The 15,857-nt window shown below is 39.7% G+C and overlaps 1 protein-coding gene across 8 annotated transcripts in view; it reads left to right on the top strand.

Annotated features, from left to right (window-relative positions):
• The window catches only part of MAP7 (microtubule associated protein 7), a 162,887-nt gene that overhangs the window by 109,944 nt on the left and 37,086 nt on the right, over positions 1–15,857 (top strand). For 6 of the 8 annotated variants that reach the window (XM_075597429.1, XM_075597426.1, XM_075597427.1 and 3 more), the window contains exons 2-8: positions 2,043–2,153; positions 3,726–3,803; positions 8,185–8,348; positions 8,610–8,727; positions 10,316–10,402; positions 11,763–11,873; positions 13,514–13,627. In XM_075597429.1, the coding sequence (XP_075453544.1) occupies positions 2,043–2,153; positions 3,726–3,803; positions 8,185–8,348; positions 8,610–8,727; positions 10,316–10,402; positions 11,763–11,873; positions 13,514–13,627 (783 nt within the window). The remainder of the gene's footprint in view (positions 1–2,042; positions 2,154–3,725; positions 3,804–8,184; positions 8,349–8,609; positions 8,728–10,315; positions 10,403–11,762; positions 11,874–13,513; positions 13,628–15,857) is intronic. The other 2 variants (XM_075597428.1, XM_075597430.1) reach the window with 1 other exon arrangement.

Below are 15,857 nucleotides of genomic sequence, written 5' to 3'. Positions count from 1 at the left end.
CGGAGCTAAACCATTATTTTCACCTCTGGCGACCCCTCTATTTTCATGCTAGTAAATAAAAAAATTAAAAGTAGAGAGTCTGGTGAGGGGGACTTTAAGGCTTGGCACTTTAAATCATGGTTTTGTTTTGGTTGTTGGATTTTTTAAAAAGTTTACTAATCTTGAAACATTTGTAAGGACTTTGTAAAAGTTTGAAATTGCGTATAATTTGTGTTTTTTCGGGTGAAAAAGTCACCGATCTCTAGTTCTGGAATGTAAGGTTCTGACTTTAATATGATTATATATACAGTGGTGTGAAAAAGAAAGTACACCCTCTTTGAATTCTATGGTTTTACATATCAGGACATAATAACAATCATCTGTTCCTTAGCAGGTCTTAAAATTAGGTAAATACAACCTCAGATGAACAACAACACATGACATATTACACCGTGTTATGATTTATTTAACAAAAAAAATGGAGAAGCTATGTGTGAAAAACTAAGTACACCTTATGATTCAATAGCTTGTAGAACCACCTTTAGCAGCAATAACTTAAAGTAATCGTTTTCTGTATGACTGTATCAGTCTCTCACATCTTTGTGGAGGAATTTTGGCCCAGTCTTCTTTACAACGTTGCTTCAGTTCATTGAGATTTGTGGGCATTTGTTTATGCACAGCTCTCTTACGGTCCAGCCACAGCACTTCAATCCAGCCACAGTACTTCAATCGGGTTGAGGTCTGGACTTTGACTTGGCCATTGCAACACCTTGATTCTTTTCTTTTTCAGCCATTCTGTTGTAGATTTACTGGTGCGCTTGGGATCATTGTCCTGTTGCATGAACCAATTTCGGCCAAGCTTTAGCTGTTGGACAGGTGGCCTCACATTTGACTCTAGAATACTTTGGTATACAGAGGAGTTCATGGTCGACTCAATGACTGCAAGGTTCTGTGGCTGCAAAACAAGCCCAAATTATCACCCCTCCACCACCGTGCTTGACAGTTGGTATGAGGTGTTTGTGCTGATATGCTGTGTTTGGTTTTCGCCAAACGTGGCGCTGTGCATTATAGCCAAACATCTCCACTTTGGTCTAATCTGTCCATAGGACATTGTTTCAGAAGTCTTGTGGTTTGTTCAGATGCAACTTTGCAAACCTATGTCGTGCTGCCATGTTCTTTTTAGAGAGAAGAGGCTTTCTCCTGGCAACCCTTCCAAACAAACCATACTTGTTCAGTCTTTTTATAATTGTACTATCATGAACTTTAACATTTAACATGCTAACTGAGGCCTGTAGAGTCTGAGATGTAAGTCTTGGGTTGTTTGCAATTTCTCTGAGCATTGCACGGTCTGACCTTGGGGTGAATTTGCTGGGACGTCCACCCCAGAGAAGATTGGCAATTGTCTTGAATGTTTTCCACTTTTGAATAATCTTTCTCACTGTAGAATGATGGACTTTAAATTGTTTGGAAATGGCCTTTTAACCCGTCCCAGATTGATGGGCAGCAACAATTGCTTCCCTAAGATCATTGCTGATGTCTTTCCTCCTTGGCATTGTGTTAACACACACCTGAATGCTCCAGACCAGCAAACTGCTAAAACTTCGGCTTTTATAGAGGTGGTCACACTTGCTGATGATCAATTAATCAAGGGCATTTGATTAACAGCACCTGTCTGCTACTTAGCATCTTAATTCTCATGGAAGCAGTAAGGGTCTGCTTAGTTTTTCACACATAGCTTCTCCATTTTGGCTTTATGTTTGTTAAACAAATCATAGCACGGTGTAATGTCATGTGTTGTTGTTCATCTGAGGTTGTATTTACCAAATTTTAAGACCTGCTAAGGATTGTTATTATGTCCTGATATGTGAAACCATAGAATTCAAAGAGGGTGTACTTTCTTTTTCACACAACTGTATATAATCAACTCTTGTCGATATATATAATTCAGCCCTTGTCGATCCACTGCTGGATGAAGGCCTCCCAATGAGGTGTGTGTACATATGTATATATTTATATATTTTATAATGTATATATTTTTATGCATGTTTCTATTTTTTTCTCAGCTCCTGATGGTTCTCAGGCTAAAGTTCAAGAGAAGAAAGTAGCACCATTGAATCGTCCCATCTCTGCAACACAAGGACAACCTGTGAAGGAGAATAATGGATCCAAGTCAGGTAGTTACCATTGTTATGTCACTGCAGTTTATTGCTCTACTTAATGGTGGTGTTTTACGCAATATGAACAAGCAGCTTTCAATATTTTAATTAACGAAGAAAGCAGCTATACCCTCCAAATATTTTTTTTATTCAGCTTGAATAATCCTGAGGGTCTTGAAGAACTCTCTGACTTTTAGTGCTTGTGTGTGGGTTTTTTTTTTGCTAACAAAACTACAAATATGGCTGCCTGGGTCACCAAGAGAAAGAAACAACGTCATTTCTGTTGGTGACCCCAGTGGCCATATTTGTAGTTTTTTACCACTGCTTACCCAGCTGCCATATTGTTCTCGTCCTGAAAATTAAGGGGTTAAATGAGAAAGCTTGGGGGTCCTATAAATGGGATAAGTGCAGTTGATCTCTGCGAGATCCCCCCCCCCCCCTCACACCTCTGAGCTTCTAAAGTGAGCAATACCCCCTTCCCCCTCCCCCACGCCACCCAAAAACTAGCAACTCGAATTGCTGCTTGAACATCACGGTTCTGTCCTCAAGTTGAAGAGACCAGTGTCATCTCCTAATTCATCATAGCTGTTGTTAAATGGTGGACCATAATAGCCTTGATGATGGTAGATGACATCTGACGTACTGATCCTTTCCCATTCTATTTACAGTATGCTCGACATACATAGAGGGGTATGTGACATTTACCCTTTTCTAGCACCCACATGGCCCTTTCGGTCACATGACTGAGTTTTGATTAAGCCTTTAGACTTCATGGAATATAACATACAGTCTAGGCAGATTAAGCTAAATGTTTGTCCTAGGGGAAGCTCCACGCTGAATCCATAGCTCAAGGTGCAATAGCCATGCTCCATATGGAGAGAATCTGTCTCTTATACTTCCCTTGTTGATTTCTTGAAAGTATGCAGAGGTAACATCAGTAACACCAAAACAGTGTACGCCTGCAAACATGATCTGTATGGAGCCTTATAACTATAATTGTTATGAGACATATATTTCTCCACATTAATTTAGGAATGCAGAGTAAAATGAATTACATTACATTGCAAAGGGGAATATATAAAATAACATACATATTGACGATCCTGCATTGTTTGTTTGTTTTATTGCATTGTACTAGTCCTTTGTAATGGTATTGCACATCAAAATACTTTTGTTTGTTTTACAAAATGTGACCGTGGCCAAATCTGAATACACCGATAATATATTACATGTTCCAAATCATTCATCTTGAATGTAGTAAGTAATGAAATGGAACAACCCCTTCCAAATAAGTTTCAATCTGGTATTGAACGTATATTGGGCTTGTATTGCAGCACAGCCTTTCAGCTGCACGCCAGGCAGGATGTGTACAGTACACAAACATATATTTAATTTTCTGACTGCAAGAGCTGTAGGTAGGGTGAGAACTGCATCAATATTTACCTCACATGTACGCTCTTGGTTTCTTAAATATGCTACAATACATTTCTCAATCTCTTTCAACAGCACAAGTCATAACCGTTTCAAGGCTATTGTGTTGACAGCTATTTTCCACTCTAATATTGTCGTGTTTTTTATGTCATTTTCCAGAATGTTATCCTATTCTTAAGGTTGATGAGAGACAAAGACTTGCTCGAGAGCGCCGCGAGCAACGGGAAAAGCTTATGGGTATGTCTCTTCGGCAAATATTTGTTCTTTGGCTGTAAAACTTACTCCCTAGCACAAAAGTCTTAGACACATCCGTAACACAGTAATTGAGCTTCCCCCCTCCCTTTTCCTTTCTTTTAATGTAAGATTGATTTTTAATTTTGTTATTTAATCCCTACCATGTAACCAGCTGCACCAGTACCATATTTCAAAGCAGTTCAGTGCCAAACCTTTAAAGCAGAAATGCCCTCCCCCCATGTAACCCTCGTTTTGTTTTTGACATGGTTGGAACAGTGGGTCCTCCATAGAGTTTTCAGCTCAGAGGTCGCCCCGGTTTCTGCGATCCATACTGGTGAAGTAACCTGTATTACGCGCTGGTTTTTAAAGGGCATTTAAATGGCTGCACAAATGCCTCAAGAGGGATAGCCATTTTGTTTCCCCGTAAGGGAGATTGAAACCCGGTCATTTTACTGGTAATTATTTGTGGAAGCAGAGAGTCCCTGGCGTTAAAATTGTGGTGTTTAGCTGCAGGAGACATCCGATTCCTATTCAGTAAATATATGATATATAAAAGAGTAGGGTGAATTGCTGCTTCAAGCAGTAAATGTGTTCACTTCACATAAATAAAAATCAATCCTGACACTGCTATTTTGAGTAAGAGAGTGCCAACGCCCTCCATCATACAGGGATAAGCTAAGAACCCATGCGTGCACATGGGTAGCAAGCCAAAAGTGACACACTCTGTGCCCACATTTCCTTGGTTGCAATTTAACTACTGTATGAACGAAAGTGCTTGGGGGTACCAGTGGAAGACATTGAAATGCATTTACTGGAAACCCCATTGTACATGTATATAACATGGTGTGTGCTCATGTTTGTGTGGGTTACGTTAATAGAAAGCTTTGTGTACGCTGTGAGCCGCAAGGAACTGGAAAAACTCATCGCTATGTCACGGCTGCAAATATTTGCATACATATATTCAGTGGTTGACAAATCACCAAAAAATCTACTCGCCGCACAAAAAAATCTACTCGCCACCTAGTACCAAACGTGTGCTGTTTGGGCCAATCTTTACTCGCCCGGGGGTTAAATCCACTCGCCCGGGGCGAGCAAATGTATAGGTTTGTCGAACACTGTATATATTACTCGGTGCAATTTGTCTGGAAAGGGAGAAACACTGTGATCAACTAGCAGGATCTATTTAACTGGACAAGCAGATAACTAAATGTCCAGCATCCTCAAAAACACATGAAATAAACTTGACAGCAGCAAACCGTTATGAGCAGACACATCCCTTTCAGATGCCCGATTATTGCATGTGGTAATTGCTCATTGACTTTCTCAGGGAAAAACGGTGTACTGTACTTGGGATCTGTTTAGTTTTAGAACAGTGGAGGAATGCATCTCCATATGTAACAGTTGTATTTTAGCTACTATAGTTTTCGGGGTTTATTTTAATTTACCAGGCGTAGTGCATACACATTCTTGTAACAATAAGAAAGTAAAAAAGTAGGAAAAATCACCTAGTGAGTGGTGTAAATGACCTTCCTTTATTATTCCATTTCTTTGAAATTGCTTTTTTTCTACCCAAGTTATGATGGGTAAAACGGGGTCCAAGTTATAATAGACATAACGTAAAAGGTGTGTACTTATTTGCTTTTCATTTCCCAGAATCCCTGGCTGCAGTGGAAGCATTGTATGCTAAGAGATGATGGTGAAAAGCTATGGGTTTCAGCCTGGTATCACCGGTCTATGGGTTTATCTATGAAATCTCCGGGCGGGGCCTCGGCTCGTACCTTTTCCAGCGGCAGCATCGTCCTGCGGCATCTCCTCCTGCATTGTCACATCAACATGGTTCCGCGACATCAAATGGCGTTGCGTTGCCATGACAATAGTACATTGCGGCATAACATTGCCAAGACAACAGGATGCCCTGCATTGGTGACGCCCGCGGTGTCATTTGATGCTGTGGTTCAGGAGGAGGGCGGCAGGTAAGGAGGCGGCCGCAACAGTTAAGTGTCTTCCCATCAGGCCAGAGAGCACGGTAAAAGTATATGGGGCGGACATTTTTGCTGCCCCCAAATGTTGCCGGCCCAGGCCTAATGGGGAAATCTATCCCTGCATGGAACCCCCCGTGCTCCTTTTCTGTATCTTCTGCCCGCGTGTCTGATTTGCACGCATTTGCAAGAACTGGCAAAGGCTGCCGCTTGCTGGACTGAAGCCCTGCATGCGGGTGATTTCTGGATAAAAGGGGCCAGGGAGGGGACGGGGGAAGATCTGTGTGTGGGTAGCAACAGGAAGGAAGGGAGTGAAATGTGAGCATGGAGAGAAAGAAGTGAAAAAGTGCACTATGGGTACTAAGGGGGGGGGGAGAGAAATTGGTGAAAGAAAAATAGAATGGAGGAGCAGGAGAGATAGAGGAAGGGATATGCATAAGTTGGAGTAATAACAGAAGAAGGAAATGTGGACCAGGTCTTGCCAAAGAAAAAATAGGTTCAGGGGAAAGAGAGAGCAGGTGAAGCCGGATGGGTACACAAAAGAAACACAACCTGACCAATAAACACATGAGAGGTATGACTATTTATTCACTTATTTTATTTATTTAATTGCTTTCTGTCTGTTGGAAAACAATCATTTTGTCTGGCTAGTGACAGATTAGTGGATTTTTCCAGCCCCGGACAAATCATAAATCTATTTTCAATCGTGTTCTAATAAAAAAAAGCTGCTTGGTTAAGAATTGTATTATTTAAGCATGTCAGTGCAGCATTATTATATTATATTGATAATCAATGAATTGCAAAGGTTTCCCGCACTGAATAATTTGAGATTTGTGTTGGTACTTTTTCATATGTCGGCCTCCTTACTTTCTGCAGAAGAAGTTCTATGTTTTACCTAACTGGATCCTTTGGGACACCTGCTATTTACTGGTACTAGTCAGATAAATTAGACATAATCCAGAGCGTAGAAGTTTTGACACAGAATTCATAGCAGCAGGATGATAAATGTGTTGCATCAGGTGCACTCGTCTCCTTCATTTAATTGGAAATCAGACCAGCCCTATTCTAATGATAAAGCAATCCCCCTGCACAGAGACGTGAGCATGCACACATCCCTGTATAATTAAGGTGTGAGAATCGGTGCAGCAGCTCAAGAATTTCTCTCAACCTCCGCAGCTGTTTCTCTCTTGTTCTTTTGTAAAGTTTTGGGGAACACGTGGCAACAAATGACCTTGACAAGCAGGGCTGCCCCAACCAACCAGCCCAAGAATCAGGCGGCCCACACACCATACGCAGACACACGCTGACCAGACGCACGCACGCACCTACACCGTGCACATGCGGGGCGCACACAGGCATGCACACATGTATGTCATAAACTATACAATGAGTGGGCTCCGTACACATCCTTTCTATTTGTACACACACACAGGTGAACCCCGTTGTAACACAGTGCTCGGGGTCCACCCGATGCGACAGCGTTATAACTGGGATCGCTTTCATTAGACTTCAAATGAAGTTACATAGTTACTATATGTAACTATGTAACTTCATCCATACAGAGGAGAAAATCTGTGATTTATGCTGATTTAAGTTTACATGTATGGCTGCGGCCCCAGTTACTGCGTGCATGCGCGCGTCGGAGCGCCTCGCGTACACCAGTGTGAGCCGCGACCTGTGGTTTGTGGTGAAGAGCAGAAGATCGTGACGGGGGGGCATTGTGGGGGTGCGGCCATGACATCATGCGGCTGGTTCGCCCTCATTGGCTGCACTGCCTCTGTGACGTGACCACAGCTCAGCTGCCACACCAAAAGACAAAAATCTTGTGTTTTGGCAAAGGTGGTTGCGCATCGCTTTTTGTGTGCCCGCCCACACCCCAACTGGGGCCTGCCCCATAGAGGGATATTCTTAGTGTGCTGCACGTACGTCGTTGGCACATTATGAGAATGCTACTACAATTCTGTTTTTCAGTGTTTTTTTTTATCTAGAACGTTAGAAATTATTACATTTCACATTATCACCAGATTTTAATTACTATATTTTTTTCAATCTATTTGTAAAGAATGAAAGGATGGGTCTACTGTACCCTGCTGGCACTAAAAGCTGTAAGCCTCTAGTCTGCACATACTGTATGTTTCAGGTTAATGCTTTTGAAGACGCAGCTATTTCTCCTGCAAAACATTTGGATTTCGTTTGCTGAATTGCTATAGATAATATTGAGAGAGAGAGAGAGAGAAATTGGACAACTAATTTCAAAGTTAAGGGGACCATTCAGTCTTTCCCTAACATGGCCAAAAAACCACTATGCTGAGTTATGAGTGGAGGAACTCAATTTATAGAAGAGTATCCTGGAAACAATACACTAGAGAGACTCCATTTTCTCACTTGAGCTTTTTGTTTTTTAGTCGCCAGGGAGTCTTTGTGGTTAGAAAAGGAAGTAAGAGCACGCCAGCACTTTGAGAAACACCTGGAGGAGCGCAAGAAGAAGCTGGAGGAACAGAGAGTCAAAGAGGAAAGGCGACGATCTGCGGTTGACGAGAAGCGAAAGCTGAAACTAGAAGAGGAAAAAGTAAGACTCGCTATTCCTGCCCTGGTCCTGTTTTCAAATCTATTGCTTAACTTTTATTAAACTTGCAAACAACATCTTACAAATTAAAAAATTGACACGACCAGCTATTACATCATTTCATGTTAGATGTAAATGACATTATAAATGATTAGAGGAAGATCTACATGGTTTTAGGAAGGTGCTGATTATTTTGGATAACATTACAATGGAGGGTAATATTTGTTTGTAGGAGAAACTGATAGTTTGTACTTTCTGTTTAAGGAGCGTCATGAAGCTGTGGTGAAGCGGACAATTGAAAGGAGTCAGAAGCCCAAGCAGAGAAACCACAGATGGTCATGGGGAGGGCCTCTGCAGAGCAGCACAAGCATTACCAGCCCAGGTAAAAAGGGGTCCTTTCCTATTAACATTGTGGGGAATAGTTGTCAGTCGCATTATAAACATAATAATATAAGTTTACAAATATATATAGATATATATCGATGTCGAGGTATCTGTACCGTGTTAGTTATATATACTCATACACTCATGGGGTAGTTGGCGCATATATTACAAGGTTATAGCACTGAAAGGTTTTCGTGGTGTTCAGAGTGAACCTTACTTTGTCACCTAAGATATAACATCTTACAATTAACTGTATTTCTATGTGATTGTAAATGGTACTCTGTCTCGCTGGTGTTTTGTTCTTGAGATTGTATTGGTACTGTAATAGCTGTATATTACCATATTAATACCTCTGTTCTTATGTACTACCTTTACACGTTACAGTACATCTTAAAGCATGGTACAGATTATTTGTATACTATTGTTACCATCATTCGGTCTGCCTCAGAAGGATGAAAAAGTCTTTACTGGTGCCTTCATATTTCAAACATAGAATTATGGAACAAAAGCAGAACACCATTTTCAATGTACAGTTCATTTGTGATTCTCTGAGTTTCCTGGATCTTGAAGGTCTGATGACATCTTGGTATCTTAAAACATCATGTCTCACATATCTGAATATCTTGAAGCTGATCTAATTAAAGGTTTGACAGGCCACAAATGATCTATTAGCCAAAGATCACAATGCAGGCACTGAAAAGTCTTCGTTATGTAGAAAATAAAGAAATATTAATATTAATGAAATATTAATATAAATATGTGCTTTGATTTGTTCCTTCCCCTCATTGGAAATATTTTCAAGGAGGTATTTTTTAACCCTCTAAACCAGGAAACCCAGCCACACCAGATTTTAGGAATGACCAAGGAAAAACGACTAAGGAATTAAACACAAGCATGCACTTAGATTACATATCAACAACCAGGTTTTGTTAAACCCACAATACAGTCTTGCTGGGGTTCTCCCTAGAAGAGGGCTGAAAATCACTGGCCTAGAAAGTATGGGTATATACAAAAATAATCTTTCATAGTGTGTTTTATGGGTGTCATTAAATGTAACTGAATGTACTGCTCTGAATTTAACATTTGATAATCCATTATAGATACTGAAGGGAGAGGTCATGTAGATCAAGTCATAATGAAATGGTATTGATCTCAACTTGAAGGTCTTTCACAGTATGGTCCACTTAGACAACAACAGTTAGCATTGTACAGTAATACCATGCATGGCCCTTTTCAGTTACTGCTTCTTTTAGACCTTTTTAAGCCTTTCTTTTGTAGTCCCCGCAGATTGATATAGCCAGCACTGCTTCTTTCACTTGAAGTGTTTGCGCATCAATTATTATTGTTTGCCAGGCTATAAAACCCAGTGATTAAGTGGCTGAGTTTCATTTTCTGGCACATAGACCACTGTAAACTGCTTCTGTACGTCATCCAAACTGATTCAGTAATAGATTTATTACCTTCTGGTCTTGTACTGTAAATTCAATTAACTCACTGTTCCATCATTTGTTTTACATCTTTAACATTACTTGCTTCTTTATCTTCTATTTTGCCTTTTACTTCACTGTCTCGTGTTCTGTTCCCAGGTTACTTTGTTGAGTCATCTTTCACCACTGTCGCTTTAGCTGACCTGGCACATCACTTCCAAGCAAAGGGTGGTGTTAAAAAAGGGGGTACTTAAACCACTGTGTTGTGTCTGTTCTCTCTCCAGCTCTGCTAGTTTTACCTATGTAGAAGCCATTCTCTGATTCTACCTTCAGTCTGGCGTAAAGCAGCCACAGATACAATACTCAGAGTTTTGTTTCTGACGGAAAACCATTCATAATTTCTAAAATTGACCAGCCATCTATTGTTTATTTACATTTATATTATTGCCTTTCTCATAGGAAAGTTAAATAGGGCCATAGAAAATATTTTCAGTGACTGCAAAAACGCGGTACTTGTGTTTAAAATTGACTGTATATGTGCTTTCCACTGACAGTCTGCCTTAACTCCAGTGCATTTAGAGATGCAATTACTAAATTGCTCTGTTCTCACGTGTCCTTTATGATTATTGAAATGCTGCAGAAATTGTTATGAAAACTTCCTCCCACTTTCTCTTCCCCTCTTCAACTATCTCCTCCTTTTGGGATCCTTACCCTTTGGTACTGTATGTATTGTAGAAGTGACCGTGTTAGCAATCCGAATTGGAAAAAGTAGTCTGCAAACATTCTGTTTCTGGTCTTTCTCAAACTGTTCTCCTTGCTCTCCAGTAGTGGGTGGACCTGCAGTGCTAAGACTGTGACTGCTTTGAACATGTTACCCATTTATAACAACTGCTCAGTGGTGCAAATGTAGTGGTAACAACTGCTACAGAGTAATACTGCTTTTCCTGATTTGCAGAACTGGAGCTTGATTCCAATATTCAGTGATATATTTGAAAAAAGATGGCCTTTGTTGTTACATCACAATCTTGAAAGTTGGGCATAAATAAATATGCTCATCTCCATCAGAATTGTGCTCCCCCCCATCTCAGTACATACTCTGTTAATACACCAATTCAGAGTGTTACAAATGGCTACAAAATGCTAAGCACAGCGGGGTTTGTCTGACATTGCTCTGTAGTCACGCAGAAGCGTTGCAGGTCTCCCAGAGAGAAGTGGAATGGTTGGGGGGATCAGTTCTGTGATGATCTCATCAGACAGTAGAAAGATGATAATTAGAGATGTGCAAACCTACAGAGATTTGCTTAAAAAACCTGCAAACATTTAAATTTCTTTTTTTGCCACCAAAAGTTCTAGCCCAAATTGTTCGACGTTCATCAGAATTTTAAAAGCAAAAAGTAATCTAAATGAATTGAACATGCAATGCCTATTGACTTTTAGCATTATGTGAAACTAGCTGCGAACTTTTGGCTGAAAACAAACCATTTTGCCGCTCTGAAAAGGGGGAAATTTGCAAAAGCTCACCAACGCGTGTGAAAAGTGTGCACATCTCTAAAAGTATTAATCATGCATGCGTGCTGTCAATTAGCAATATCTCCATTTGTTTTAGATCCAGACAGGCGGTCAGTTTCAACAATGAACCTTACGAAACATGTCGATCCAGTTATTAACAAGCGGCTCTCCACCTCATCTGCAACATTACTAAATTCTCCAGACAGAGGTACAGTGTTGAGCGAGATCCAGGAGATTACATACCTGGGCTTTTTAACATCCATGTTTAGGCCTCCCCAGTAGTATATAGTTACTGATAGTAAAGTTCTGCAGGAGTTTTTCTACCATTATTGGTGCCCGTACAGTATATATGGTCCAGGTGCACCAATGTGTGTAACCAAGACTTCAAGAGGAAAAAACACAGGGGTGACACAGTTTCTTGATCTACTACTTGGTAGACACTGTGCCGCTTATTAAATCCCTGACTCCGTGATTTATTATCAGGAGTTAACCCAGTCAACAGATCTTCTACCGGTTGTAAAATAAATAAACATACTTTGCTTCCTTGAGAAATGGTAATTTTTTGACATTTTCCCCATGCACATCCTTGATGGTTATAATTTCAAGTTGAAAAGGAGAAAACTCTAAAACATTTGTGTTTTGTGAAGTGATAGTGCTCATGTAACTGTGCATATTTTTTCATTGTCATACATGCATTTAATGGTTGTGTTATTTTGTTATAGGTCATACTGCCATTCCATTTTTTGTGCGTGTTGTATTCCATGTTTGTGTTTCCGGGCATGCGTTACACAGCGTGTAATAAATTAATGTTGGGCATGCTGACTGTAAAGTTAGATATGGCCTGTATTGGAAATACATTTCTAAAATCCTCTGTTAAGAAACCGCTTATAGATGAATTTGTGTTCGTTCATAATGCTTTCCAGCTCGTATTGCAGTCCTTCTGCCATAACCTAACTTTACCAGCCAGACTTTAGTATACCATTTAATATGATGAGTTTTGTTACAGGATTTACAGTACATAAATAATTGATAGAAAAAAAACATAGGCATCAGTGTTTAGCTTACTATAAAGATGGCCAAATCTCAAATGAGCCATCAAAATAAAATGAGCACCTACTGTGTGTAAGATTCCAGTAGTTTCCAACTTTAATTTTGCTTGGGCTCTAGAACCTCCACACTTTGGTGGCCATTAGCTCTTGATTAGTGCAGTCACACTTCAGTGGCCATTAACTGTTCATTATTGCAGTCATATTTTAGTGGAAAAACGGCATAAAATTGTCATAAAAAAATGAAGAAAAAAGTACTAAAAGAACTGTATTAAATGTCTTGATTGCTTTCAGGACTGAGTTTTAGATCACTTTCGCACATTTTGAGAACAGAGGACAGCGCAGTTTGGAGATATAGGAGAAGTTTATACTTGCTATTTGCTCCAAGAACTAACGATTAGAGGCAGATGAAGTATGGGATAGAGGTGTGTAGACCTGTTGCTTGCATTCAAAGCTAATTTAACTATTGATGTTCCTGGTAAGAGAGAAAAATATGAAATGTCAGCTCAAGGTTAACTTGTAAAATGTTTAAGATCCTCAAAGATGGAATAATGACATGAAAATAAATAATTGGAGCGTTTGACAAAAATTGATTTCTGTAATTGCTGTCAAGGTACCGTATGGATAATTAGTTGCATAGATCATTCGGATAGAAATATATAGGTCAGCATTTTCTCTTGGTGCATGTAGTGGTGTTTGTGTTTCTGGACATTGTGTACTCGCATCTAAATATTCTATGAAGAAACATGAAATAATCACTGGATCTGCCTATGTCTAATCTTCCTTTCGTGGTAACATCTAGGTCGTCGAATGCCTCTCACTCCATGGGAGAGCAGTGTCGTTAGTAGACTATTGACCCCCACGCACTCATACCTGGCCAGAAGTAAAAGCACAGCTGCCCTGTCTGGAGACTCAGGTAAACTTGTAGACATGACTAATGTGTTTTTATCTTTGTAGGCTTATTTGCATCTGCTCTGTGTGTGTATAGGAAAAACTGGGCACGGTCCCGTTCCTGTGGAATGTTGTGGTCCACCCATGTGATTGTGGAGTGGTTTGCAGATGGGGGAATTGAAGCAGGTTTGAAAAACATGCAACCACATGCACTTTTGTCATTCCTGTAAATCAACTGATAATTTTGCTGTAAACTAAAGCGAAAGCATTTCAGGTCAGGGGCAACAAACGTCAGGACTTCAGTGCTGAATAGGTGTTGTAAGTGCACTACCCTCTGGTATTAAACAAGTTAACAAATCTTGTGGAAGTATACATTATTCTCTGTAGAGGAGTAGTTTAAAGTACACTGTTATGATTAATTAGGCCATAGTCCTAAGGGAAGCAGCTTATTAACAGACACAAATAAGCTAGTGCAATGCAGTGCCTGTCTTCCCAGCAGAGCAATTATCCACTGTGAGTAGTCTAAATGGCTTTATTGACCAGTGCTAATATTATCTGAGCTTTAAAGGTTACAGAATTATGTGTGCACTGATGCCATTTGATAATACAATTCTTTTCCATAAATTAAAAATGAAATAGATTAAAAGCCTTTCCATGTGCCAGGTTGTATGATGGCAATGTACTATATATAGGTTACCAGGTAAGTAGAGCATGATCAGTAGATTTATAATGGTCCCGAATTCACTCTGACCATTGGTAGATTGCTGCAAGGTGGACATATATAGTACAGTACATACCCTGGAAGTTCAACTAATATGCAACAACATAAGTGATGCCTGCTCAACTTTATCAAAGGACTTTGACATTGCACTGGTCTGTGCAGATTTGTAGTTGGTTAAAACCAAAATATGGGTGTATTCCCTGAAGCATAACCTTATAAATGACTGTTAACGAGCGACAATTAATATCGCACATTGCTCCAAAACATAACCAGAACATGCTGCCGATTCTATACAATACTTGTTTTGCTAGTGTGCAGAGTTGCTGATAAGAAGAAGATTCAACTTAATCAGACTGAAGAACTGACACTGGTCCATAGTCACTACATGGTGGCTTCCCATAACACACCTTACATTACATTCAAGTGATTGGGCTTTCTTAGGGCAGAGAACCATTTAATAAATATACCCTTTATACATTTTCAGCTACAGGTGCCTGGAACGCATTACATTATTACAAGTTGGAAGGGAAAGGGTTAGTAATCTCTCCATGTATAAAGTAGCACTGAGGGGGAAGTCTAGAGGGACAATGATTAACTTTATTGTTGATCGTTTCGGGATATTTTTCCTTCTAGCAAAGGTACATTTGTGAAATCAAGTTATTGTCAAACTGGAACAAGTAAACTAAAGGCAGTAACATATTTAATGTGTTAACTCTTGGTGCTCATTTGCTTTTGAGAAGAAAATAAATCCCCAAACTGAAAAAAATAAAGTAATCATGATGATTACAAAATACTTCTAAAGATATTTGACAATTTACAAATTCATTCCAATCTAATGATAAGGTAATACTACCGTATGTAGGCTTTGTCCCACTCTGCTAAAGACCTAATTAGGAAGAGAAACGCGTTGGCAAGAGAAGGACAGCAAACCTTCAGTAAACATTTCCTGGATAAATATTAAAGATTGATTAAAAAATATTTTTTAAGGAGTCATTTACTACGTTGGATGCTATTAAATATAGCCCACATTCGTTTATTTCTGTAGGGGCAGAATTGTCAGTTAGGTTGTCTCGATACATCTGTATTTTTACAGAATATAGTCATGTACAATATTGGTTGTTTTATTCTGTACAAGAAATTACTTATTACAAAGCTAGCACCTTGCTGTATACCATAATATACTATTTCACTACTCTTTTCTCTGCTGGTGTGTCTGTGTATTATTGCAAAATGCCAATATATCAGGGAGACATGTTCATTGGTGGTCATTTGCTTCTGTGGGACCTTTTGTTTGCATCTCTGTTCATTTTTGTTTGTGTTTGTGGTCCGCAGCGGTCCTCCGCTTCTCTGTCTTATACTTTTAGAACACAATGCGTGGATCACTGCGCACTCGCACCGCTTCTATTTTTTTGTTATGCTAAAATGAAAAGTAACTTACTTATATTACAATAAGAATTCCATCACAACGCATTTCACAGCATTGTGTTGCTAGACACACTCAATGTGACGGGGTGAAATAAAAAAAAACAAGGAA

The sequence above is a fragment of the Ascaphus truei genome, chromosome 4 (assembly GCF_040206685.1).
Source record: "Ascaphus truei isolate aAscTru1 chromosome 4, aAscTru1.hap1, whole genome shotgun sequence".
Lineage (NCBI taxonomy): Eukaryota > Metazoa > Chordata > Amphibia > Anura > Ascaphidae > Ascaphus > Ascaphus truei.
The sequence above is the reverse complement of the archived record's forward strand: the minus strand, read 5'-3'. Positions and strand labels throughout refer to the sequence as shown.